Source organism: Myzus persicae, unplaced genomic scaffold (assembly GCF_001856785.1).
Source record: "Myzus persicae strain clone G006 unplaced genomic scaffold, MPER_G0061.0, whole genome shotgun sequence".
Classification (NCBI taxonomy): Eukaryota; Metazoa; Arthropoda; class Insecta; order Hemiptera; family Aphididae; genus Myzus; species Myzus persicae.
Genome location: NW_019104252.1, coordinates 63624 through 91097, shown reverse-complemented (window position 1 = coordinate 91097; position 27474 = coordinate 63624). Strand labels below are relative to the sequence as shown.

Sequence of the window (27474 nt, the reverse complement as noted above, 5' to 3'; positions counted from 1 at the left end):
AAAAACACTGATACATTATTTTAGTTATTATAATACACAAGTCATAATATTAAATATGTTGTTTAAACTTCAAAATACTTGTTTAGGAATAGTGTTATATAGTCATGACTTAATAATAACGATTAAGCGAATGATTAACAAAAAAAAATATTGTACATGAATTGTAATGGATGATAAAATAGTATGAACGATTAATATTTAGTATGATAAATATTATACAAATTATACACTAATATGTAGTATTAGATATAATAATAAAAAATTACCAAAGTAATTTCTCAGTCGCTGAGCCATTAGTTACCATATTGGGCGATTGTCCATTCGATGTATCTGCATCTTTTTTTTCAATTAAATGTCAGTTGAGCAGTTCAGTAGTAACAAATTGTTTAAGTCTTTCCAAATAAACATTATGCAATTCTACATCATTGTGGCCGGCACCCTGAAATACAATAAATTGAATGTAGTTTAGACAATTATTTAGTTGCAAAATTTTACACATAGAAAATAGTAATATTTTAATTTTATCTTAATACTAAATATACAAAAAATGTATTCACCTCAACCCATAATGGTGGAACTGCTTTAGGACATTTTTCATAAATAGCGACACCGTGTGAAAAATCAATTACTTCATCATGTGTTCCGTGTATGACAAGCACTGGAGAGTTAACTTCTGATACCTTATCGATACTAAAAAATGACACAAATTAATTGATAATAACATAAATAATTAAATGTACTTAATTTAGTCAGAATAGGACACCATAACATATTTATTTATTATATAACCAAAATTGTATCCTCTAATAAAATATTATAAAGAGTTAATTTATCTATTTTCTATTTCTTTTGATTAAGTCATATTTTTAGACTTTAATTTTAGAAAAAAGGTATAAATGTTTTAAATGTTGAAAAAATACTAGGTATTTTATAAGATATGCATAATGAAATATCACATGATTTATTTCCTCATCTAAATTTGTTCATAGCTCATAGGTCAATTAACTTAAATATTAACCTATAATATATTTATTATTCATCCATTGTTTTTCACTAGACAAACAGATATAATAAATCAATATTGTATTTTACGGCATCTTCTTGAGAACAAAATACTAACATAAGTATCAAAAATTTGTATTTATTATTTTAGTTACTAAAAAACTTAAAATATTATATTCATAATACTATGTACTAGGAATCTACATAATCTAGTAAATGCAATAAATTATAAACTACAGTCAACATATTTTAGAGAACTGTAATAGACTAAGTATAAATCATTAGATCGGATGAAGTATATTGTTATATAATAATTTAGTCATTTAATAGTAGGACAGTAGGTACAATATTATGTTTAATACAACTTTATAAAATATTCCTCAGGAAGGTATCTAAAAATTATTAATGCGATTGACTCGGTAAAAATATGCTTCTTTAGCATTTGTGTTAAAATGAAAGAATTTTTTTAATTATATCTAAAGACTATAAAATTGTATGATTAAAAAGAAAACCTTAATAAATATGAGGCATTTCCTAATGGCTAATAGTACTTAAATAATATTAACAGTTTTTTAATTTTTTATATCGATATAGGTATATTAAAGGCCAAGAAGTAATAATAAAAAGGTTAACTGATGATTGCTGGGCAGTTGAAGTTTGTAATTCATAAATTGATCTCTAAAATAGGCGATTATGAAGTGAGTATTATATGATCTAATGTAATATTTATAAGAAAACATTTACCATAAATACCATATTAATATCTTAATATCCACCTATTTTTATTTTTATTTTTTAAAGATTAAATAACCATTGGCTAACTTAATTTAGGTATTTAGATTTAAATGAATGAAATTGTCATTATTATATTTATACACACCTATTATATAAGTATAATTTACAAAATAGTTGGATAAATGATATGTCTAGGTAGTTAATAAAAGGTATTAAAAATAAATATTTTACAATTTATATTTTCAACACGAAGAATTTATTACAAAAATTCAAACTAATATCATAACTTCACTACTCTACTAGGTTGTTTATACAAGCAAACCAATTGTTGTCTACATAATCCCACTTGTTCACACAATTTTGTTTTATATAAATTATAACCCTTCATTATACAACCAGAGAATAAAATACAGATAGGCACACACCGGTTACACATATTATAAAATAGGGTGTGGCTAATATAAAATTACACATTTATTTATTTTTTATTTATCAACTGTTTGTATTAACAAAGGGTGAGTTTATAGATTTATACTTAATATTATGTAACAAGTCATACCTTAGAAATCCTTCATACCTACACTAAATAGGATTATGCATTGAAGCATAATTATACTGTACGCCTCAATTGACTGTACAAGTTTAAATAATACCAAGTCTTTAAGCTAAATTTAAATGTGGCAGACACAGAGACAATAGAAAATTAAACAAATTAATGGTGTAAAATGTACATATGTAATAAGGTGAAGTTCTACGAGATAAATACTTAAGTACCTGGTAAACACGTCGAAGAACCATTTCCTTTTGGACCTAGGAAAAGCTACTTTTATGCCAGATGTCAAAGGCGAATGAAGGACCACAGCCCCCACTTCATATCTAGACGCCAAGTCGACAGTGGGCACGGTACCGATGCTTTGGCCGTACAGTATAATGTTTTCGGGGCTGATGCCGTACGTGGTCCTTAATGTTTGCCAAGCGGCGTCAATGTCCGCATACAGGTCCCTTTCGGTCGGCTTACCCTTGCTGATGCCGTAGCCTGAATAGTCGTAGCTGAATATATTGCAATTGATTCTCATACCTAGTCCTAGGTAGAAGCTGCTCATCTGGCCCAGGTCGACGGCGTTTCCGTGCGAGAACAGTATGGTGTAACGGGCGTTGGGACAGCATCGCACAAATATGCAAGCTATGCGATTTCCACGGGACGTGCGAGCATAGAATCCCTCGATGTTCTGCACGTCGCTGTCCGTGTACTGCCACTCGGCCTTGTCGTTGAACTTGATATGGTATTTAGTCTCGCCACTGTCGACCGGCGTGAAGTCGTACGTAATTGGCGGCGGAAGGAACGCCAGCTTGGCGGCGATACGGGACGGCAGGGGTGGGCAGCAGAACAGGTACATCAACTCGCTGAACGTCATCCCGTTCATTGCAAGCACATCAGGTGGGACGAGAACGGAAACGCGACAGAGGTGCGACGGCGATAGAAGACAAACGTAACGAAAACCCGTTGGAGAAGAGTCGGCGGCGGCGGTCAGTCACGGACAAAATAATAATATGTATTTTCACACCGCGAACTGGAGAGACGAAAACTACTTGCGCACCTACCTGGCTACTACTACGACAACACTACATCAACAGTAACAACAACAACTTTACACCGCACTAGGACGACGCTCTCGGAGAAAACATATCAAAATAATAATAATATCAAACAAAAATCGTGAAGTGTGACATCAGTACATCACCGCCGTCATCATGCCGTGTTGCGACTAGGAATTTCGTTGATACGCATAGTGGACTAGCGGAGTGTCGTCGAGCCTGCGATTACGTCACGGAGTCCCTTATCACTCGCTGTCCCGAACACAATGCCGTAAAAGCGCAAGTGAACAACTTACTATATGGAATTAACAACAAAACTACCTATATAATGCGTAATAGTGTTGGTGGGTGTTGTCGTCGTCGGCGCGCCACCCGTAGAAGAGTCAGCCAGTCGCCGTTTCTTCCATGACATTTGTAGTAATAGTAGTCATTGTACCCAGTGCCCTCGTTACCGTGGAAGAGCGGCCGGGCAAGCCTGTAGTTGTGGTTGTCGTCTTGCGGTTCGTCCGCCGATAGGTATGTTTGTAACAGCGCTACAGCCTGCAACAATAATTAATAATAAACCTGCTGCCGATGCTCAGTAAAAACATGGGTATAAAATAGCAGGTCCACAAGCATATTATTGTATTCGTTTGGTGATAATTAATGATACAACTTTCATATTATCAGAGAACAAAAGATCGACGGTCGTATTATCAGCCGTTATCACGAGACATACGCGGTCAGTGTCTGCCAAAACTGCTCTGTTTTCGATATTCGTTAACGACCGACAACTACGGTTAACAATTCGCGACGTATTTCCAAATTACTTAGAGCCGGGGTCGCGCGGGGCCAATATTTCCACAATTATTTCGCAACATGCTTGGTCGAAATGTTGAAATGTCGAATGCAATAATTAATGTTCATGCTCCACTCGTAAGTCACGATCCGTGAACATTTTAGAGAATGTTCATCGTCACGATAACCGCAAACTCATCCGCCTCTCCTGTTATCATCTTGTTCCTTATCACGGTGAGTTGAGAATAACTGTAGGTTATTATTATTATGTCGGTGGTCTTCTGTTTGATGTCGAAAACGCTGCCCATTTTTATTATTACAATTTTATATATAACGTCACTCGTAATTGCAACTGTATGTTTTCTAAACTCCATTTGAACAGCATTGCCCAATACCATATATTTGTCACAATTTCCTCTGCAGAACGCGAACAGGTAACATTTACTCATTTACGACTTACCAATTTTGTTGATGTATATAATATTAATACTATCTTAGGTATATCTAAACGCCAAACTAACATTAATAATTGTGAATACCTATACAACAAACTCTTGATCCAAATTCAAATAGGTAAATACGACTCCTTGTGTAAGTAGGCACTGTTAGCTTTTATGCCAAATTTGATATACTTATTATACAAATCATAATATAATCCCTAAATTGTTACCTAACTTATATATTGATCGATTCGATTATCATTCATTATGAACATTTTTAATCTCGGTGGAGTAGCTCTAATTGAGAAACTAAATGGTAAACCTAATATATTAGATATAACTACACGTAGGTAATTACTAATTAGGTAGTTACTAAGCAATATAATATTGGCAGGCAGGTTCAAGACTTATTAATTATTATTATTTGCCTATCGAAAACACCACATTAATAGCCTGTAATTAATAGGTATATGATTTACTTACTCTCGAGATAAATGTTTTAAAATTTTAATCAATAAAAAACAATTAATTATCGAATAATTACTTGTGTAGAACTAGAACAAACACTTTACAGACCATCTACAGAGGTATATTATTTTAAAACTAAACGATATTGTTCTTAATACAGTATTCTTCAAGGGTAAACAAAATTATGTAAGATGAAAATATCTTCATTAAAAATACATGTATAGATAATAATAGCAAAGAAAAGTAATTGTGCCAAGACATCGAAAAATTGTATTGAACCACAGCTATACCTAATTATTTGTCCTTCCAATATTCTAATAAATACGAATTATTAATAAAAATTCATATTTACAAACAAACTGTTTTATGATTCCAATAAATTAAACCAGTTTTCGTTATATATTAAAATATAACTTTGTTATTTATATATAGGTTTAAGAGGTACATCATTACTTAGGTAGGTATGTAATTCCTACAACGAATGAACGAAAACCAAATTTTCTCGTACCATACTACAATAGCAATAAAAAACTACAAAAAAACATAATAATTATCACAATATTACACAGTATTTGCTGTTTACGGTCTACGCCGATAATTCCACTTTAGTTTGAGTCATAATTATTACACAAAACAATACTTTTGAACAAATTGTGATTAGTTAAATACGACAGTCGCGACACATTTAAAAATGATAAGCTACATTTTAACACAGAACTAATTGTAATTTGATTTTAAAATAAGTACCTATTATATGGCTACATATGATGAAATATTATTAAACGCAAACATGATATAGAAAAAATTGCCTATGCAAAGTCCCTTAAAATTAATATGTAGAATGTAATAGTGTTATAAATATTAAATAGTCTACCTGGCGTACTCTATTCTGCTGAAAAAATGTGCCACTGGTGTGAAAAAAAATGTGAACTATTATTGATTGAGTTAATGTGATAAGTATTAATTACAGCAGTTTTATACATTTTGTATAAGTAAAAACGCCTTAAAATACACGAAGTAGGCAAGAAACATAAGGAATTTTATCTTGTAACGCCAGTAAACCTATTTATTCCAACAAAACGTTCAATACATCTAAATATTTTATTTTAAAAAATATTTATAAGATTATACAAATAACACTATAGGTACCCAGGTGTTATTTCTTAGTTATATTTTTTTCATTCAAAATTCAAATACTGTTTTTATAATGATCACTCAATTTTTACGATAACCTTCCATCTAACCTTCCATCACACTTTAACTCCGATGCCCTTAGGTTTGGGATTCTTCAACTGAAGAGTGTAGATTAATAAACTATATTATGATATACCATGTATATAGGTATACCATATCAACTCTATTTTATTCATCTTGAACATAATTTCGTAATGGTTAAACTATAAAGGTACCGATACAAAAGCCAAAATAGATTGAACAATTCATAAAAAGTAAATTTTATTTGTATACTTGAATTAAACATAAATTATATTAAAATTCTGAGCGGAGATATTGTAATGTAATGGATTCACAACGAAGTGTGCTTATGTTTTGTAAATTTGCTATCATCATAGGTTAGTTAAATTTTTAGGATAGTTTCTGGTAGATAATTAATTGATCTAGTTTTACTTTGAAGGTCAAAATTATAAAATACCCAATTTAATAATAGCTTATACTCATTGCGAAAAATTAAGAAAAAGCTGCGGGAAAACAGGAATAATTACGCAATACTAGTTATTGACAACTGACAAGAACGATTTTCTGTTTTTTTTTTGTAGACAGGTCAACATTTTTTCACCAAATATCACACTTTTTCTATACATGGTCAAATGTTATAAATATTTTGACTTATGAGTTGCTTAAATTTTTTTATTTTTTTCTAAGTAACTTTCTATTTTTGTTGCTAATATGTTTTTTAAGGTCAAAAAGTTTGAAAATGTAATACAACAACTATCATAAAAGTTGCTCTTATAGCAATTAGTACAAGTACAACCATCGAAAATAGTTAGGTACATATTTTTTTTACATTATTTATGTTTGAAACACAAATAGTAAGACTATACCATTGTTCTGTACTACGTTTGGACTCGCCCTCTATAAATAAATAAATCATTATATATACGATGTAAAACTATTTTGAGCGAAAACAGTGTAACTTTTGTCTAACCTTGGAAACCAATCAGTTATTTTGATAATAATATTAAAATGTTGACAAATTATCATACTTTTTTTGTCCCAATAGTTTCACAAAGAACTGAAAATATTAAGTTTTGACCTACCAAAGGTACTACCAATATCCAATTTATACTACTAGAAACCACCCAAGTTGATGATTCGAAGAGCCTTAATTTCTCTATTAGAAAAAAGGTCTTCGAACGCGAAAATAAAAAACACACATCGTTGTAAAATCAATACATTCTCTGCTCCGCTCAGAATCTAAAAGTAATTCAGTTTATTTAAACATAGTGATCTTTATAGTTGGATACACCAAAATGCTTATAAATCCCATCGGATTCATGCAGGTTTTATCAGTTCATCACTAATATAATTCTATAGCTAATACACTTACCGAAAAAGCGAAAAATAACACTAGTTGAATTCTGGAATTGCAATAAATTGAAAGGACATTTTTCGTACGTCTACAGAAGTAACACAATAGACATGTGCACCTTACCTAACTTAACCGTACGATAAAAGTATTACGTTGATAAGCATAAATTATAACTAATATTAAACTAATTAAAGTTAAATAATTATTTTAAATCCAATGTTTCTCATTTTAATGAAAAATGAAATGTTCTTGTTCTACATACTAAAATATCAGATGATACTTTATCTGTAATATTAATTACATTTTTAATAAACTGTTTAACATAATAATATGTAATATAATATAATATATTGATAGTGGGTATTCATAGTAGATTATTTTTATCTTAAATAATACTGCGGTAGGTATATAGATGGAATTTTTCTTACGTTTAAAATAATTCATTAAAATAAAATCACTCTTTAGATTGTAAGCCGAACACGTTAAGTACTTTGGACAACTATTTTTTCAAATTCCGAGTTGTTTCCATCACGGACTTAATAATTGTCCCCACTTTTGGTTAATCAAACTTTGCAGAAAATCATTTAATAATAAATTGTCCCATTAAAATTAAAAATAAAAACAAATGTACTAGGTACTATTATTTGTATAGGTATCTAAAAATATTACTACTTATATTAATAGAACTGTGTGGATTTAATAATTTATCAAAATAAGAAAATTCATTAAACCAATAATTAAGTACCTACTTATAATTTAAAATATGATATTACGTATATTGTGATTCATCGTTTAATCGGTCTTAGTAAAGTTAAGTACCTACCTGCGGATAAAAAGCAATAAGGTGCCGATCGAATGTGTATTTAATATTTATGTTTATTAAATATAATCTGCAATTTTTACAATTATACTGTGTTATAATATGTCTTTCTTTCTTTGAGATTTAAACTTTTTGTATCGATTGAACTGCAAAACATTTTCTGGTAACAGTTTTAGTAAATCCGTTATTCGATCATAGTATAATATATTATCATCTTACTACTTATTATTTACAAATTTTACTTAACATAGTGCATTAAATTATTAGCTGATGTTCATAATTCCTAATTTATTACACACTTCAATACTTGTATACCATTAGGCATTAGTTTTACTTATAGGTACTTGTTTTCAGCATATTTGTTTTTTAATGGCTTTTTGAGTTTTTATGTATTATAAATATAATTGAGTGATGTTCATTATAAAAGTTATTGATTTTGCTATCAACTAGTAATAATTTTAAAAATTGTTTTCATTAATCAAATTACTATAATTATTACTTTAATTTTTAAAGTATAATACTGTTTTTTATGTATATAGATACAAAAATATTCTTAAATGCTTATTCTTATTAATACATTGTCGAGTTATTTAATTTGATTGTTTATTAAGGTTAAAATACTTACGTATATAATATACTTACGTCATATTTACTAAAACATATGTAATTGTTATAATGTATTAATAAAATTAATTTGTATGATAATGTCTGCGTTTTTTTATTGATATATAGGTAGTTTTCAATGTATATTAAATATTAATCCTTATACCTTACAAATTAATAATCTAGTCTTTTTAGTGAACCGCAAGTCTACCGGTTCATTATAAGTTGAGTTCAAGACTTCCTGAACTGAATATATAATTATATAATCTATATAACGAGTTCAAATTTTTAAATTGTATGTGTGCCGACAGTACCACCTATTTATACAGAACAGAAGAATATATTTTGTTAAAATAAATCAACATTAGACGTTAATAAAACTATTTTTTTCATAAATTTCTGAATTAAAACAATTTTGGTGAACTAATTTAAATTTTCTTTAGTCAGTTTCAAATTTGATATTTTTTTCCTTTTTAATAAAAAAAGTTAGATAACATTAATTTAATGATTGAGTATGTAATGCTCAGTATAGAACTCCCAATTCCTGAATATTTAATTTTGCTTTTATCACTCTCTCGGCGTTTCTAATACCTCGTAGTTTGAAATTTGAAAAATGACTTATTCAAATTTTGAAGTTTCCACCGTCCAAACTCAATTTATCATCTTCAAAGGTTTTTATACGGTTTTTTTAAATTACAAAGGGACTCAATTATGATACCTGTATGTGTTAAGGGTAGTTCACTACTATATATATTAATATTTAGTATTAATTCATCACGTTAATGAACTAATAATAGTTTCATGATAAGCTTTGATGTGACTGTGAGTCATTCATTAATGACACTCACATTTGACTTTTTTTTAATCGCTAATGAACCTATCTTCAAAGGTAAAAAATAAAGCGAGTAACTGGATAACGCCCTACTGTATACAGCCCGTGTCTAGAGCAGGGGGTGGCAATTAATTTCTATGGCGGTCAAATAATTTGAAAAAAATGTACGTGGGCCAAAAAAATGTTTAACGTTATAAACTTTATAAATTTAATTAATATATTTATTTTTGTATTAAAATCACAGTTTAACACAAATTATTTAATATTCAATTTTTTTTTTTAGGTAATTATGTATTCATACTGATAATAACAATTTTGTTCTTGAAATTACGTTTGAAAATGTCATTTTGTGTAGAAAATATAACAATGTAGATACTCTAAAAGTCTCAAGCACCCACGAATAATATTTTTAAATTACAATAAAATAACTAAAATCGTTATTCTTGTTTTAAATAAGTAATTTCGTCCAAATGTCTATAAAATATAACCATGTTTGTATACCTTTTAGATTTTTTGGCTACCGTATAAACCATTTATGAGAATCTATGTTTTCAATTTTAAAATCTTAGATTTAAAAATGTAACATTTTAAAGTTTTGAAAATTTCGTTATGTATAATGTATATACAATGATAAAACAATCATTGAAAATTCCATGTAGGTCATTTTTTTTTAGAGTTACACCAGAAATAAAAATCGATTTTGTCAAAAACCGATTTTGCATAAAAATTCCCGGTTTTCCGTAATCTATTTTTTGTCCCGGCGCTTTTGAAATATACTGGGAATTTTAAATTTTAACTCTCCGAATGCACCAACTAGATTCACTTGCCCATCGGAAAAAATATTGAAGTTGAAAATCGAACCAGTATCTATTTTGACTACTTATCGTGTACATAAGCACAAAAAAAAATCACATAATTTTAAAATCAATACATTCATCGCTTCAGTTAGAAACTAAAATTAAAAATGATCAGTCCAATTTGCACGCTACAACCCTATTGCTTTGCTTAGAATCTTAGAATACTGCACAATCTGAAGCAAGCTCTGCCACATTGTAAGTACATTCACCTTTAGTGTTTATAAAAGTACAAATTCATTAGTCATCATTAATTACTAATAATTTTTATTTGAACTCCAGATTGTAGTGATTCTGATTCATGTCATTTCAAAAACTTAAGTTATATGCGATCACTCACACATTTAGACACCGTCCAAATCATTATTATGATTCATACTATGTATACATTCTCAAATCTCAAGTACTTTTTACTGTTATTATGCCAAATGAATCATCTTAAATTGCACAACAAGAAAATAGGATAGGACACAGATTAAGCCGAATGCATTTTGTTATGCCTATCTCTGCATCCCGGCGTTAGACAAGGAACTGCAGTGTTGTTAAGTATTTGAATATTAAATCTCAAACATTTTAATTGCCTTCCTATACTATAGTCTGACTTTATCTTATACTTGGCTAATGCATTTAATACATTACAAGCGGTCGATACACAGCCTATAAATACAAAAATAATAGTATGTCAATAATCTCAATAACCCACCACCGGGTACAATCATTGGTACTCCAGTGACTTAAACATTACAATACCTAAACAAATATAATTTTAGTATTTTATAATACAGTAAAAAGGAAGAGTCCGTGTGAAATACTCGTATTTCTGAAGTCTATCTGAAAAATGATTGGCGCGTCACAGTTGATAATGTGATGATTACTGCAGGGTGATTATCACCAAGCATGCTCAACCCCACCCCTTTTAATAATGTATTAATTCGAATTCTAATATTTAAATCTATTTAAAATTCTTACGTCCAAATGTTCAGATGCTTAAATTTTTTACAGCATTTAGTTTAAATTAATTTGATTTATAATTTTATTTTATTGTATTTAATAACAAACACAAACCAGCTTTTCGAGCAGAAAATATAAAGAACCTGCCAATAAAAGATCGAATACATATTTAAATAGTAGCTCAAGTAAACAAACTAAGCAAATGATTAATAGGAGCTTAACTAAACAAATTAAACAAATGATAAACAGTTAACAAACGGATAAAAAATATATAGGACAAGGTCTATAAAAAAGAGACGGTTGGGTCCGAGTTTGCTATGTACATACATCGACGGAATTATAGCATAGTTAGAATGGGACATTGCAAGGATGTTGAATGGGACAGGTCGACGTGTGGGGCGAGAAGGGACAGTTGAACAGATATGTTGGGATAACAAAGTAGGAGAATTTTAAGGCGTTTCCTGTGTTTTTCAAATTAAAATTACTCTTTTTTTCTTGTTAATTGTTAATCGGATGATATTTTTGAAAATGTCGATATATTTAAACAGAAATTATGAGTAAGTAGTTTTTTTAGTTACTTAATCTTGTGTACCTACTAAGGATGTTAGGTTCATGATAATGGAGGGCGTGGAAGATATGGGACATGTTGGCTATGATGATTTGAATATTTGAATATTTAATTAATATTAATCCCTCGACATTTTATATTTTTTTAAATGTCAGAGTATAATAAATACTAGATTTAATATTACATTACATTTGTATAGGTATCTAATTGTTCTGTTACCTTTTTATAAACCGGGAGTCGAATTTTTAATGTATATTTACCATGCTTCAAACGCTTAACATATTACAATTTATTATGATTATATTACCCAAAAAATACTGCTATTCCTTGCTATAATTTTGAAGGTAAAACAAAAGAAAAATATGTGCGCTTGTCCGAAAGTACATGTTTTTCTACACAACAAACAAGGTAAAAATGTTAAACTCAAATATTGGCATTGCCAACAAATTATATATATTATATACCAGTGGTTGTTATTAAATAGTTTTTATAAAAGTGAAGTCTTTTGTCAAATAATAATTGGATATAAATTACTAAAACTAAATAGGTACATTATGCTTAATATATTATTATTAAATGATAATATTCTGACAACCTGAATGTTCCAATTGTATTAATAACTGATTACAAACTAAAAAAATAGGTGAAATGAGATAGTTCGATAGTTAGGTGCGGGCCTTTCGCCACTGTAATGGGTGTTATTCATGTAATCATGTGTAAATAATCAAACACGATGTACCAATATGTATTAAATTTACTAATAAATTCTAAGCACGTAATCCAAAAAAAAAATATTTATTTTAAATACTGCAAATATAATACACTTCTTTTTTCTATTGAAGAGTATAAACGTTACCTTTACCTAATTTGTTTAAATGACAATTTAATCAAAAGATAAACGTAGGTATAATATCTACTGTATTTACAGGAACAACATATAATTAGTTGGACAGATTTTGATATGTCTGAATCCGAAAGCGATTATTATGTAGTATTATCTAAATGATAATAATTTATGTTATCTATGTTCTCCAAGTATTTAATCATAAAAAACAACTATTAGGTATATCATAGGTATACTAGGAAATACAAATTAAATAGCATTTACAATACTTACTTATATAATATAATATAGTTTTTTTTATCGCTTTTAAAACTGATTTATCAGAAATATGTTTATAAATTCATTAGAAACTATACCGATTATAATAAATACACATGGGCGTGTAAATAAATATATTAGCAATAAACGATTAAAATCCACTGGCGATATACCGTGTGTCCGCGGAAACAGGGCCCTTCCTTTCCCATCTTTATCATTCATTACCTTGTAAATGATTTTCAATTCTGTTTGCGGGACATTCAACTAGACTAATGAATTAATACATTTATATGACTTCCAATTTTTCAAGCTCATGTATTTTGCTCATGCTCAACACAACTTAATTTTTTTTTAATCCCTATTTTGAATATCATTTTCGAATTGCTCGTTTTTTTTCAAGTAATCTTGATCTATCAACTTGCATTCTAAACCCAAAATTGGCGAAATTAGAGCTAGATATAATTTTAAAAAATTAATTAGCTAAATTTGATTTTTTTTAAAAATTGTTTTCCTTCTGAACGCCATCATTACACAATGAATAATTATAAAATAAAATATCAATTCATAAAAAGTAATCAATGTATATTACACTAATCGTAACAATTTTGATTGTACCTATATCATGGTGTTCAGAAGAAAAAAATGCGAACAGTTAAAAAAAAATCAATACCCATAGTAAAGTAACAATACTTTGTCAGTATACCTATAACAGCGACAGTTTCTCAACATTTCTTTATTTTATGCATAACCATAGACATTTATAATATATAATGTATAATATGAATATAAATATATAATATTAAATACCTTCAAATGGTAAGGAATTTTTATATTTTATTTTTTTAGTCCAAATTATTAAAAAATAGTTTCTCTAGCCAGTAGAATTTACGTTGTTTATTTGGGTGTGTTGATGTTTGTGACACTGCAGATTATAATGGATGGGCGGTGGAGTTAATTCAGGTCTCGAGTATTGTGCATCAGTTATTTTATCCTCAGTTATACAACTTATAACCATATGCACACCTATTTGTCAAGTCGACTGCACTGTTACAGCTATTTCGGCGTACTGGCCGTTTTTTGAATAATATATTATGAGCAGTAAGCCTGTTCGAAAGTACTATATAACGTGTTGTACCTATAACGGTGTTGTTGTTCATAGGCAATCAAAACCCGAGCTTTTCAAGTAAAATTAAATTTATGGTTGGTGTATATGTGTTTTTCTTTTTCTATTTCATAGATTTTAGTTATTATTTTTCTGTAGGTATAGATTTATGCCGTTAAAAGTTCTGTTCAAATATTTATAACCCGCTCAATAAAAATGTGTATCATGATGGGTGTTTCTTGACAAGTCTTGTGGTGGGTGTGTATGTGTTTATGTGGGGGGGGGGGTTGTTTTGTGTGTGTTTATACATAAACACATTTTACTTTTTTTACATTATTTTTGATAGAATGTGTTTTACGTTTTGACGACTGTGAATTGTCCACGATGACTAAATCAGAGTTAGTGTACACAGCCCATGGCGGGTGGTCGGAGTGAAAACCTTCATGCATATTGTACATTCTCCCTGTAAAAACTGCCACTGGTTGTATCCGGGCATAACCGATTTCGACCAAAATCGTTCACCATTCTTATTCGGCCAAATCAAACATTTTTTTTTTTATTGATCATTTTAACTTTGGCTACTAATCCATTACCTAGTTATAATTTGCAATGTTTATTATAATTTAAATATAGTTTACATTATAGTTAGTGCTTATATTATTAAGTCGTATAAATATATTTCCTCTAGGAATAAGTTGACGATGTTGATATTTGATTGGAGGTATGGTTGTAAGGTTTCTCCGAGTAGATCCAAGACGTTTAATATTTACTTTATGTTATAGAATATAGTTGCATGTATAGACAATTATTAAAAATATAATAATATATAATATTAACATTACTTTTTAACTTTTAAGGACAACCACCGATCCAATTCATAATATAATTAATTTATCGAAATAATTAATGACAAAAATACATCCTAGGTACTACTTATATTTTTCATACTTTTCTGTACGCGAATATAATATAACTATTTAATGTAAAGTAAATATTAAACTTTTTTGGTTTGGCCCAGAAGGAAAGGATAATATATACGATTTTGGTCGAAAACAAGTGTCTTGCCCGTGTATGCAGCGGAGCGTCATAGGTAATCAAAACGAAGATCGGCCAAGTATAGTGACGGAACGCAATCTTGTATCGAAAAAAAAATAAAAAATATTAGACAAACGATTTACAATAATATAATTACAAATATACATATTACACACAAATTAATAATATTTAGAGCAAGGACATTTTGTACACGTCATACGTATAGTAAATAGGTACAGGAGGTTTGAGTGTGCCTTTGAGTCGCGGATTGTTCAAACACACAGTGCGCGCAGACGTGCACTTTTTACGAGCCCATAATAATAAGTGTGTGTACTATTGTTTCATTACGCACTCGATAAACTGATTAAGTGTAATATTAAATTATTATTATTATTTTATATTACAGTTCGCGTAATCACTGTGCCGGGGGAGTTCGTAATAATAATAATAATAATAATATTATATATATTTACTCGTGCACTGCGCGGCACCGAGATAAGTGGTCGCCAAATGTCTGTGATCGCTGGTTGGTCGCTACTGCAGGTCGGCTACTCGTTTAACTCGCGTTGATGAACAGTAATTTATTCCGCTATATATCCGTTCGTAATTTTCCTCTGGAGGTGTCATTCGGTCGTCTCGCGTGCGAGACTGTTATACAATTCAATATTGTATCGTAAACAGTAAACTCGGTAGTTACCCAAACGGTTTTCGAGAGACACGCACGTTTTTTTTTTTTGTATTTGCGTCCGATTATTATATTCATTTCGTTTGAGAATATATATATTGTAGATAGTAAATAATTTTTTTTTCCGGCCATTACCTTAATAATAATATAATTATACTCGCGTAAAATGTCTACGAATAATCAAACGGATCAAAAAAAAGGAGATGACCAAAAACGTGCCATTCAACTTAACCAAGTACCAGCACTACCAGGTACTATAATATAGAGTAATATGTGTATATATTATATGCGTAATTTATCGTCATAATTTACACCTCATTTCATTTTATTCCGTCTGGTTGACATGTTTTATGTGTAATTCAGTAGGGTAAAAATTATTTGACGAGAAAAATTCACTCCAACGATTATTTATTTTTCCAATGTGTGGCAGAAAAATATTATATAATGTGTTTTTTCGTTTTCATATCTCATTAAGGCCATGCAAATAATCAATATTTAAATCAAATACAGCCTCTATAGGTTATAGTACAAAGACACTAATGATAATTGATGTACCTACATTTATACACATGTATCATATAGTTATAATAAATTGGTAAAAAACGTGTCGTCCGTTTTCTCAAAATAACGGCATGATGATGTAGGTACATAATATTATTTTATTCTTTTCAATCGTCCATAATCGTTTCTATTATATAGTAGTGTAGTAGAATCAAGTCTTGTCGAACCGTATAGAAAACTTATTTTTTTATCATCAAAACAATATACGAGTATTTGTGTGGTTATTTTCTTTTATTAATAATAACTTTTAATTAATTAATAATTATAGCAGAAAGTATATAGGTACGTAATTTATTTTGTTCGACAATTTCGACTTACATGATTTTTTTGTCCGTTAACCGCAATGTATTCAAATCGTTTTTCAATTGCTGTCAACTAATAACAGTAACTGCAGAGGTTAGATTTTAGCTGGTACGATTTATTAAATTTCTCAAACACATACATTTGCTTAATATTGGTGATATCTGCGATCCCTCTATAGGTACATATATCATTGTGATGTAGTTGGCAAATTTTCATTTAATTGATGTGCGTACCTATTATCATTTGAATACGAAGAATTATTTTGATGAAAACCCATTAAAACGGATAACACGCGTATTAATTTAATTTTTTTGTTTATAATATTCACGGTCGTCATTAAAAATGAGATCATTTGTACATCACTCGTCTATATCGCGCGATATTTTCGTTGACAAGATTATACAGCTGTTAGCCATGTAGGATGTTAAAAATAATCGAAACAAGACAAATATTAACGAAAATGATTTTACGGAATTATTATTTCCATCATCCATCCGCGAAATAGGTGCACATATTGCTGACAAAAAAATGACGAGCCGTACACACAACGGCGTTTTATGCTTATACAATATATATATATATATATATGCTGTTATAACATATGAATGCGTATATGCAAATTAGTGTTTTACTCGTTTCATAATATAATAATACGTTCGTCGACAGACAAGTGTTATTAATAAGAATACACATTGTAATGTACGTCACTGCAGTGTGTTATAATATTTTTTTAGTACCTACTTGTAGGCACGATCGACAAAAGTTTAAAAAACAAAAATTATTCTCGTTTTCGTGTTACGAAAATATTTTGGTATTACCCGACGTCTTCATAATAATGACAATCGTTCTATTGAACGAGATAAAACAAAAAACAAAACTCCCTCTGAATACCAAACTCGAGTCGTTGTAGATGTTATAGGCACAACTGCAGGCATATATACTCACTGCGGCTCGAGACGCTGCAGTTGCAGTATATAGATATTTTAAGTTTATTGTTACGGATCAAAAGAATAATGAACTATTGAACTGATTACAATATAATGCGCTTCGAAGAGAACCGGCAGGCAATGAATACATATAGTTGTACAAAACGCTCCGACGCAGGACGCGAGTGACAAGCTTTAGAGAAAACGAACATAATATTGATATTAAACACCTCAATAAAATGTAATTCAACTGCATAATACAATATAAACTATGTGCACCAGTAATTTACCCACCCCACTGTATACGCAGATGATATCATTATATATTACATTATTGTTCTGTGCTATTGGAAGATCGACATCACATTGCAAAGCATCTTACCGGTTATAACATTACTTCGATCGAATAATAACACAATTATACACCTAAACGTTATAATAACGCGTAATATTAAGCAGGGTTATTATATTATGTTAATTTGAAAACTAATAGTGTCTGTAAGAAGTTTAGTATTCGTCGAATGTCCTAAGATAATAAATTATTTATGTAACCGCCGACTATTGAGTATTCACAATATAATATATTGTAATATAATATAGCCATTTAAATTATACTCGTTTTGATTCGTATAGTACATTAATGGTATGTTGACGTTTCAATGGGCTTTCGATTGAATAGCGTGAAAAACGATGTCTAATTTATCCAATTACAGTTAATATATTTTTTACGATGCTCGTCTTCATATTATCAATTGGTATTTAAAAAAACGTTGACAATATTATGTTGAATACGCCGACAACAGGTATTTTCTTAGTGTCTTAATATGATGTAGCATTTAGTCGTATTGTTGTATGTTTTACACACACATTTTATAATAATATTGTATATCGTATTCGTATATGTATGTTTAAACAAGTGAGCGAACGTGGAAAAAATTTTGGGAAAACATAATATTTCTACGTGCGTCCACGCGCAATCGTGGTGTGTTTTTGTAAACGAAATTGGTTTTGTCGACATCGTTATTAAATAAAACCCATTACCCGCTGGTAAAACGTAAAAGGTCATCAATTTTTTTTCTCCGTATATTCTGCAAGTTGGTACCTTTATTACAAGGCGGCAGCAGCACCGACTTAAAATGTCATTGTGTGCTAATGTCTCGCGTTTATACGCATATTTACAACCAATGTTGACACGATACCGTGGAAATTAAAAACAAACAAACGGTATGGTATTATGTTATTAAATTTAAATAGCAAATTTCCACGTAATAGGCATGACTCGCACAGGCTGAAATGTCGGTGGCGGAAAATGTGATTTCGGTTTCCGAATGAAATTATAATTTCCAGATTGGAAAAGAGTGTTTCCGGGAACGTCGGGTTTTCAGACATGCACGCATATACATATATATACGCAGGAACAATTGACCTATATTTTGCAAAATTTCGATCCATCACTGTCGCGGTCGGTCATGTTTCGCATTTATATGTATACGGTAGAAATATATAGGTTTATGCAGTGCACGGATAGTATGCGCTGAGAACCATATTGTAATGTGCAGTATGTCTGCGTCTAGGGTTCAATATTCAATTCCTCTGCCGGTCTGGTTATTCACACACATTTAATAATATAATATATATTATTATTATTTTTTTATCGAACTGTATAGAACGTGTGCTTTTACAAATAACGCCTTTCCTATATCGTAGGTATACCTATATCGAGTGTCGACGAGTGGGCAAAGGTGTGAAAATACCTATTATACTCGCCAAACAAAAATTATCAAATTCTAAAATATCAATCGATAGTAAAACGATCGTTAAACGCTGTTGTGTATTACATTTAACGTTCTGTAAACTGTACCAATATAATATTTTTATGTACATATTACACGGCAATATTATCATAGATTATCATGCTCATTAAGTGCAGGTTTACTATGTTCAGATTATAATATTATGTTGTATATTATATATTACTATATTATAATTAATTGTCAAAAAATTAAAAGGATCAAAGTTCAAAAAAATATTTTATTATACGCTCCGATAAACTTCACATAATAATATATACACCAACTATACTTAATACTTATAATTAGAAATTTATTATTATTACTTTTTGTTTTTGTTACTTTATTATGTACATCATAATATTATACTACATAGGTAATACATATTATATTAATGGTGGCTTATCGCTTATTATCAATGTGTAAAGAAAAAAAATGGTATAGGGTTAACGACTGTAATAACATAAGACGACGTCGGTCTCAGGCCAAATATAAATTTATTTCAATACTCACGCCACCACATAAATAATATATTATGTGGTGAAAATTACAAGAAAAACCCATACAATTTAAAAATATTTCAATTTTGTTAAAAATCAATTTTCGTCACGATTTTTTACACGTGGTTTCTTACTTTTTTGGTCTATATCAAATAAATATCATCGATTCTGTACAAGTGTATTACACTAAATTGTAATACAGTTAAATCGAGCAATAAGAAGTAAATCTGTTAATGATATGGTGCGACTGATTGAGCATAATTATAATGTTACTCAAAATGAGCATTAGAAACATAAATAATATTCAATTTTCATGGCTAAATGTATTATATTTTACTCATTGACAATACAGTTTTATTTTTAATTCATAATATATATAACGTTGTAAATTTGTAACACTAGTTATTGGATTAATATGATCGAATATAGGCAATATTATCAAATATTGGAATAAACAATACATTCGTATTAGATAGAAAATTAAATACCTAGTTAGGAACGTGTGTATCACACTCGTCAATTTTCATATTTTATTCTATTCTATAATAGATATAATTTATGAGATTTGAGAAATTGAACGCCTAACCTACACCAGCGTCTCATTTCCAGTATAATATAGTAAACATTCACGGCGTACAATACGTTAATATAATTTTGATAAAAACTGGCACGCCAAGTGTAAAAAATCTTAAAAAAAAAAGTATTTTTTTTAACAAGGATCATTCCACATAAAAGCGTTTAAGGTACCTATAGTCTATAACCTTTGTGATGTATTTTCGTATCGTTACGTGGGTGTGCAACGTCCTAAGGAATGTTAAACAGGTGTCATGCGTTGTCGACTGTGTATTGCACAATACTCACGAAATTCCAGTTTTTGAAAATGGCAAATTCCGCATAGGGATTAAGAATGTGTGTAGTATCATAATATAATATATATCTACCCTGTTGTGAAATTTAAATTTTAATGTATAGTATTACACTATTATTACGTATTGTTCATAATAGACGCCCACTCTTGTTGAACGCCGTTCATTATAGATTTCATATCAAGTTGTAGGCGATGGCATCATCGCGGAGACACATAGTCGGAATAACCTGGATTTTTCGTAAAAAAAAGCAGTTTTAGTTATTGAATTAAAAACCTATCTCGGAAAACTACTTAAATAAAGTTAAAATGTAATTTTCAGTCTTCGAAATAATAACACGCTGTTCGATATTATTATGTTCGTAATAGTGTTGGCCATATAACATATATAGGTATGGGTACCTACATCTTATAATGTCACAAAAACAAGTTACACAATAGGCGCCTACACGTACAAACATATAAAATAGTTTTATTAATTTTTCGTTATGATACGCTTCCCTATAGTGATTAGTATTTAAACCAAACAAATTTAAAAAAACATAATTTGGCCTACAAATCGTCAAGCACCTTACTCGAGAAAAATCGGTTTAATACATTTTAAAAACATACCTATGTATATATATATACCTACTAAATACTTTAATATAATATTATTGATTAGGTTAGGTTTGGTCGATTGTATGATTCTATATTAAGAGTAGGTACTCCTTAATCCTAAATGTAAAAAATTAAGTAACCCTAAAAATATATTATAATATATTGAATTGTACTCATATAGCACACAATACAAGTGGCGACACTATTAATCGGACAATTAGCAATTCAAACGTGATAAGGTTTGGTAAGATGAACGTAATTTAAATTGAACAGTTTTAATCAAAACATTAAACTAAAACCACACGTTTCTTATTGGAAAATACAAGACTCACTTAAGTCCACAGGAAGGAGGATATGAATCGACCACGATATCAAATTCTGGTACGAGACCCCAAATCCGCCTACCATGACCTCTACTCTTGACGACAAGGTTATACAACTATAAGGGAGACCGTCGCAAGAACTCGTTCGACGGTTACAGTATGGTTTAGAAAACGATTAGACGGTTATGGATATCCAAAAAGCTTAGGTAGGAGCAGAATGTAAAACCACTCACAGTCTTAGACATACCCATGTAGGTATACAGAGTCTGGTCGTAACAACGCTCTATTTAGGTTATTATTGTATTTTTGTTGATTAAATATAATAATATGTTCAATTATTTTCAATTCATATGTAAAAACATCACGTGTTCATTTTCGAGTTGATAATAATGAATCAACAAGTCGGGACGTAACAATAATGTCATCTCGAAAATAATTCATTATATAATGACTACCTATAAGTATTGATTTCTGTGTAGAATATTTGACAATGACGGTGTACAATATTTAATACAATTATCAAACATATTACATAAGTACCTATATAACTATTTAATATAATATACCTACATAATAATATTCTATATTTTATTCATTAGTTTATTTAATATTATATTGTTTATTGAGTCGAAACAAGGCACACTTAAGAAAAACGCGAATATAGTTCGTTTTTGTGTTCGTAATTGATTTACGCGACCTTACACGAGTCAATAAATAAGCCAATCGGCAATTCTTGAGATAAAATCGTCCGTTGTGTTCTTACTACTTACGCGAATCGTTATATTCGATATAATATCGTAATAGTTATAACCATTATAAAATAGTTTAATATCACGATATGAGAAGTGACGTACAACTTAAATGTGTATTAAAGTTTAAAAATTAAATTTATTCCTATATCTACCTAAGAGAGCATAATATTATGTTATAGGTACGTATTTACAAATATGAATAAGTATTGCGAATTTGCTTGATAAGAAATGCATTCAATTTCAATTATTGAATAATATTCGTTCGTATGCTGTTTGATCGTAATAACTGATAACTCAAACTATTTTTACACCTTAAAACCATTACTCTTAACACCTAGTGAGATTTTTCTAAGAAAGTCCGTCGTAAAAACAGCATTTTAACAATAATAATTATAAACTTATTACAGTGTGTGTGTATATTTTTTTATTGAAACCTTGTTGTGTTTTGTAATAATGCTGTGCTATAGTTATTTTGTAATACGCGAATTCCTTACGATTTTATATTGGCAGTAAACGGGTAGGTACACATACACAATTATTTATGTGTATAATCACCTCTATGCAGAACAATATTGGTACCTGTGCGTTATACATTGTATTATTGTATGCTTTAAATGCAAAATTCAAAACACTCACGAAAAGAATTCCATACGATATGATTATTTTATACGGACGAGGAGCAATATTCTCCTCTTCCCCTCGCCAACCCGCAAACAAACCGAATTTACTTTGTCCCGAATAAACGTCCAGATTGGGTTGTACCAATATCCGGCATTGTGCGATGCATACACAACACATAATACATATGATGTACGAATCGATCAACTGCGATGACAGACGCCTGAAAACAAATAATATATTTTCGATAGAAAAACAGCTAAGGACAATATACGATGTTACGACTAAAACAAACACGAAACATCACGAATGTATACCTACATTGAAACTGTATAATATTATGTATTATATTATATTATAAAAAATATTACAAGGAATATATTAGAATTAGAGAAATGTATTGGAGTTAACTCAACTCGTTACTATATTATAATATATAATAGTCAGAGGTATAAGTATGTACATCCACAGTAAACACACATATAATCGCCATACCTATTAGTTTGCATACGAAATAGGTTTTTTTCTCCGATTAAGTATTTAAAAACAAGCATTTTTGTATTTAATTTATACGAAACTATGTAAAATCAATTAACGGGATCTAAAGGCGCACGCATGAGTTATGTTTGAGAACGTACCTGCTATTAACTAAAATGTTTTCGGAAAAATATCGTACCTATATAATATATAACAATCGTATAACAGGTTTTTGGATAATTGATTTTTGTAATAAAATTGTTATCAGTACCTATGGTTTGGATGTTTATGACTTTTTCATATTTTTTCTTTTGGTCGTGCGTATTGCAGATCAACTTATAAAAACGGTTCGTATGACAAACAATCGGATACATTCAATTTTGTTTTGAATATTTTTGCATATTTTGTTGTTTTGAGGAATAAGTGTACATTAATAATAATATAAATGGCATATCTTGCGTATTTCGATAGAAAACTGTGAACAATTACAAAAAAGTCTTATACATTTTTTTTTTTTTAGAAATAAACAATATAATATACAGTTAAGTACAATACGTTTATGTGGTAAGAGTGATACAGACTTGACATGCCGAGTAAGAAGCCACCTATTGATGACACTTCGACACTATTTGCTTGATTAATTATATTTTCTCAATTTTTATTTTTATTATTTTATTTATTTTATTATTTATATTGGTTATATTTAAGTTGGTAATTGCAGAAGATCATGACACCATTTCCGTTTAAACCTGTGCCTAAGATTTCCTGGGAGTGTAAGACTAGAAAAGTTTTTAATAAGAGGATTCTGATGGGATATAAATCGCTTGTTAAAGCGTGAGTAAAAGAATTGTACTTCATCTTTCTTTATGGTGTACATATAAAAATCGTCATGTCAGGTTAGATTTGAGACTTACGGTGGTGCATTGGAAAGTCGTCGAAGAACAAAGTTTTGAAACACTTTGGTTTTGTTTATGTTCGATTTTTTTGCAGAGCCCCAGAGCTGTACACCATAAGTCCATACAAACTTAATAAGGAGTGTTTTGTAAATTAGTAGTTTGACTTTTAGATTGATATTATTATTTTTGGATATATAAGGGGACTTGAGTATACGTATACGGGCGTTGTGAGTTAGTCTTTTGATTCATTTTGAAAATTAAAAAAAAAATTTTATCTCAAGCATTTATTATGTCATGTTTGATTGATTTAAGGGCATATTTTGATATTTTTCTGCCATACTTGCATGCATTTTTCGATTTGTTAAAGTCATAAACATCCTAACCCTATAATTATCATGCATGCGCGCTATAACACAGTTTATAAAAATTCCTACTCTTCAAGTATATCGTGTTAATAGTATTATCTAACAATTTTTTATTGTATAATAAAAAAGCGTGTTTGAATTTGATTTGATTGTCCGATTTATGAATTAAACTATTAATACTTTTTATCACAAAAATGTATCATGTTTGTGTAAGTTTTAGAATTTTTTTTCCCCGATATTGTAATATTCCTAAGAAGTATTTATATACCGCTAATCGCTATATTCATACATTATGTACACCTTAATTTGATATGTAATCATTTGATGTCGTTTAATTATGAGTTACAGTTAGTTCTTGAACCAAAATGGTCGCTCGTGTGGATACGATAATAAGATTAATAAGATTAATAATTCCGAATTGTAACTTAATCGTTAAATATAGGTGATAAATATAGGTAGTATCAGCTGGTATCTAGTAAGGTACTATAAATATATAGTATAGGTTTTTTTTTTTTTTTTTATTGATCTTAAGCTTCGGCAACTGAGGCCATTAGCTGTAGTAGGATTTGTATTGTAGGTTTGTTTGTATTGTATATTTTGGGACGGTAGGGGGGAACACGTGTGTGTTTGTTTTTGGCAGAATTTCGAATGGGGCACCCGTAGGTTTCTGCCATGCCCCGTGGGTGGGGGATGGCAGCACTTGTTCTCCGGTCACCGCGACTTGTCCGGAGAAAAATGCCGCCCGGTAGCCGAGGATCGAACCGCGACCGGCTGCGTCGCAGCGGACGCGTCAGACCACTCGGTCACCTCATCCCCCAGTATAGGTTTATTGAATATGATCTTCCAACTAATACCTAGTAGATTTGAATCTAATATAATAATTTAATTTTGATTAAATTACCATACATCCATAGGAGTAGGATATAACTATAAAATCTACATACTCGTATTACGTAACATACATTTTCTTTCCAATACAATTATTGATAATATTTTAATTAAGTGTCGTAGTCGACATACTATACTACATTAGGATCTTGTTTTCTACTTTCATACCGAAACTTTGTACATAATGCTATTATAATGTAAGTTTATTCTGTATTTATTTATATATTATTTGGGATGGCGTATCGTTTAATATTTTAACATTTTTGTATATGTTTTGTCAATTTAATAAATGTTATAAATTTATAATATTAAAAAAAAATTGTCATTAATAACAAGTGTACGTAAAAATAAAACTCATTAAAAAAGAAGAAAAACAAATTTTATTAAAATATTGAAATATTTCACATTTTTATATTTGATGAAATTTTCAAGCACTAAATTAAATAACAGTATTTTGATTAAATAACTATATTTTCCATAACAGTAGGAAGTATCTACAATCTACATAATATTATAATATATGGGTAGTGCCATAAATTAAGTCCTCGAAGTAGACAAAAAAACTAAACCTTTAGCTATATAACGTGCAGGCTAATATATTATGTTTTCCAAACGAACGTTTTAATTATTGATTGAAATTTAATATGCGTTATTCGTATTATTTACTTTTCATGGTTGCGTTGTCTAATACAAATATGTCTCTATCACAATATTCGATTTCGACTAAAATAATAATTCGCAAGTCGTAGTTTGCAGCTATAATAAATTATGTTTGTGTTGATTTTTTTATAACGCTCTTTAATCAGAAGTTTTTTATAATATCATAACATTTATAAACATAACGTATGGGCAGAAATACGTTCACTTATTGAACTATAGTCAAATTAATAATTTAAATTTTAAATGTTTAGTATCTAAAAACAATTCAATTTCGTTTGCAGTTTCGAATCTTTATAGATAATACCTATACATTTTCAATAACATTTGGTTCAAAGCTCTAATTTAGTGATGACTTATTTGTAAATAGAAAACTTATTAAATCATTATTTTTTAAAACATCATAATATTATCTTTTACATAGTAACAACGTCTAGAATATTCTATTCAAATACAATTCTGAGCATTTAACACGAATAATTAATTTTAATGATGAAACTGTTTTAACTATAAATAATTGTTAATTTTATGACTAACTTCGAAAATTATTATTTATAATAACGCCATATCAATATTCAATTTATTATCCATACATGACGCATATTATAAACGTTAGGGTAATCATGTTCATTTTGTGAAAAATAACGGCATACGCAATGTTGGCTCAAAAGAAAAGAGACTTACAACAATTGTTAAAAATTGTTTTATAATGATTATATTTCAAAAATATTTTTGAAATAATCGCAGGTTCGTAATTACAAAACTGTGCAATAATGCAATACGAAATGTTTCTTCATGCTTATCGCTGACAAATTGACTGTCGGTACTATCATTC

The 27474-nt window shown here is 29.5% G+C and overlaps 2 protein-coding genes across 3 annotated transcripts in view; one reads left to right on the top strand and one right to left on the bottom strand.

Annotated features, from left to right (window-relative positions):
- Nucleotides 1-292: 292 nt before the first annotated feature.
- LOC111040460 (protein ABHD17C) lies at nt 293-3659 on the bottom strand. Its single transcript, XM_022324387.1, has 3 exons — nt 2512-3659; nt 558-690; nt 293-439 (listed from the first exon to the last, which is right to left on the bottom strand). The coding sequence occupies exons 1-3, from the start codon at nt 3159-3161 to the stop codon at nt 356-358; spliced, it is 867 nt and encodes a 288-aa protein (XP_022180079.1). The 5' UTR covers nt 3162-3659; the 3' UTR covers nt 293-355.
- Nucleotides 3660-4384: 725 nt separating this feature from the next.
- LOC111040459 (major facilitator superfamily domain-containing protein 12-like) overlaps nt 4385-27474 on the top strand; it is a 39165-nt gene continuing 16075 nt past the window's right edge. Inside the window, exon 1 of one of the 2 annotated variants that reach the window (XM_022324386.1) lies at nt 4385-4544. Coding sequence is in view for 1 of the 2 variants with exons in the window: in XM_022324385.1 (XP_022180077.1) it covers nt 16285-16369 (85 nt within the window). In the remaining variant the exon portion in view is untranslated. Of the gene's footprint in view, nt 4545-16284; nt 16370-27474 lie in introns of those variants that run through there. The other variant, XM_022324385.1, reaches the window with a different exon arrangement.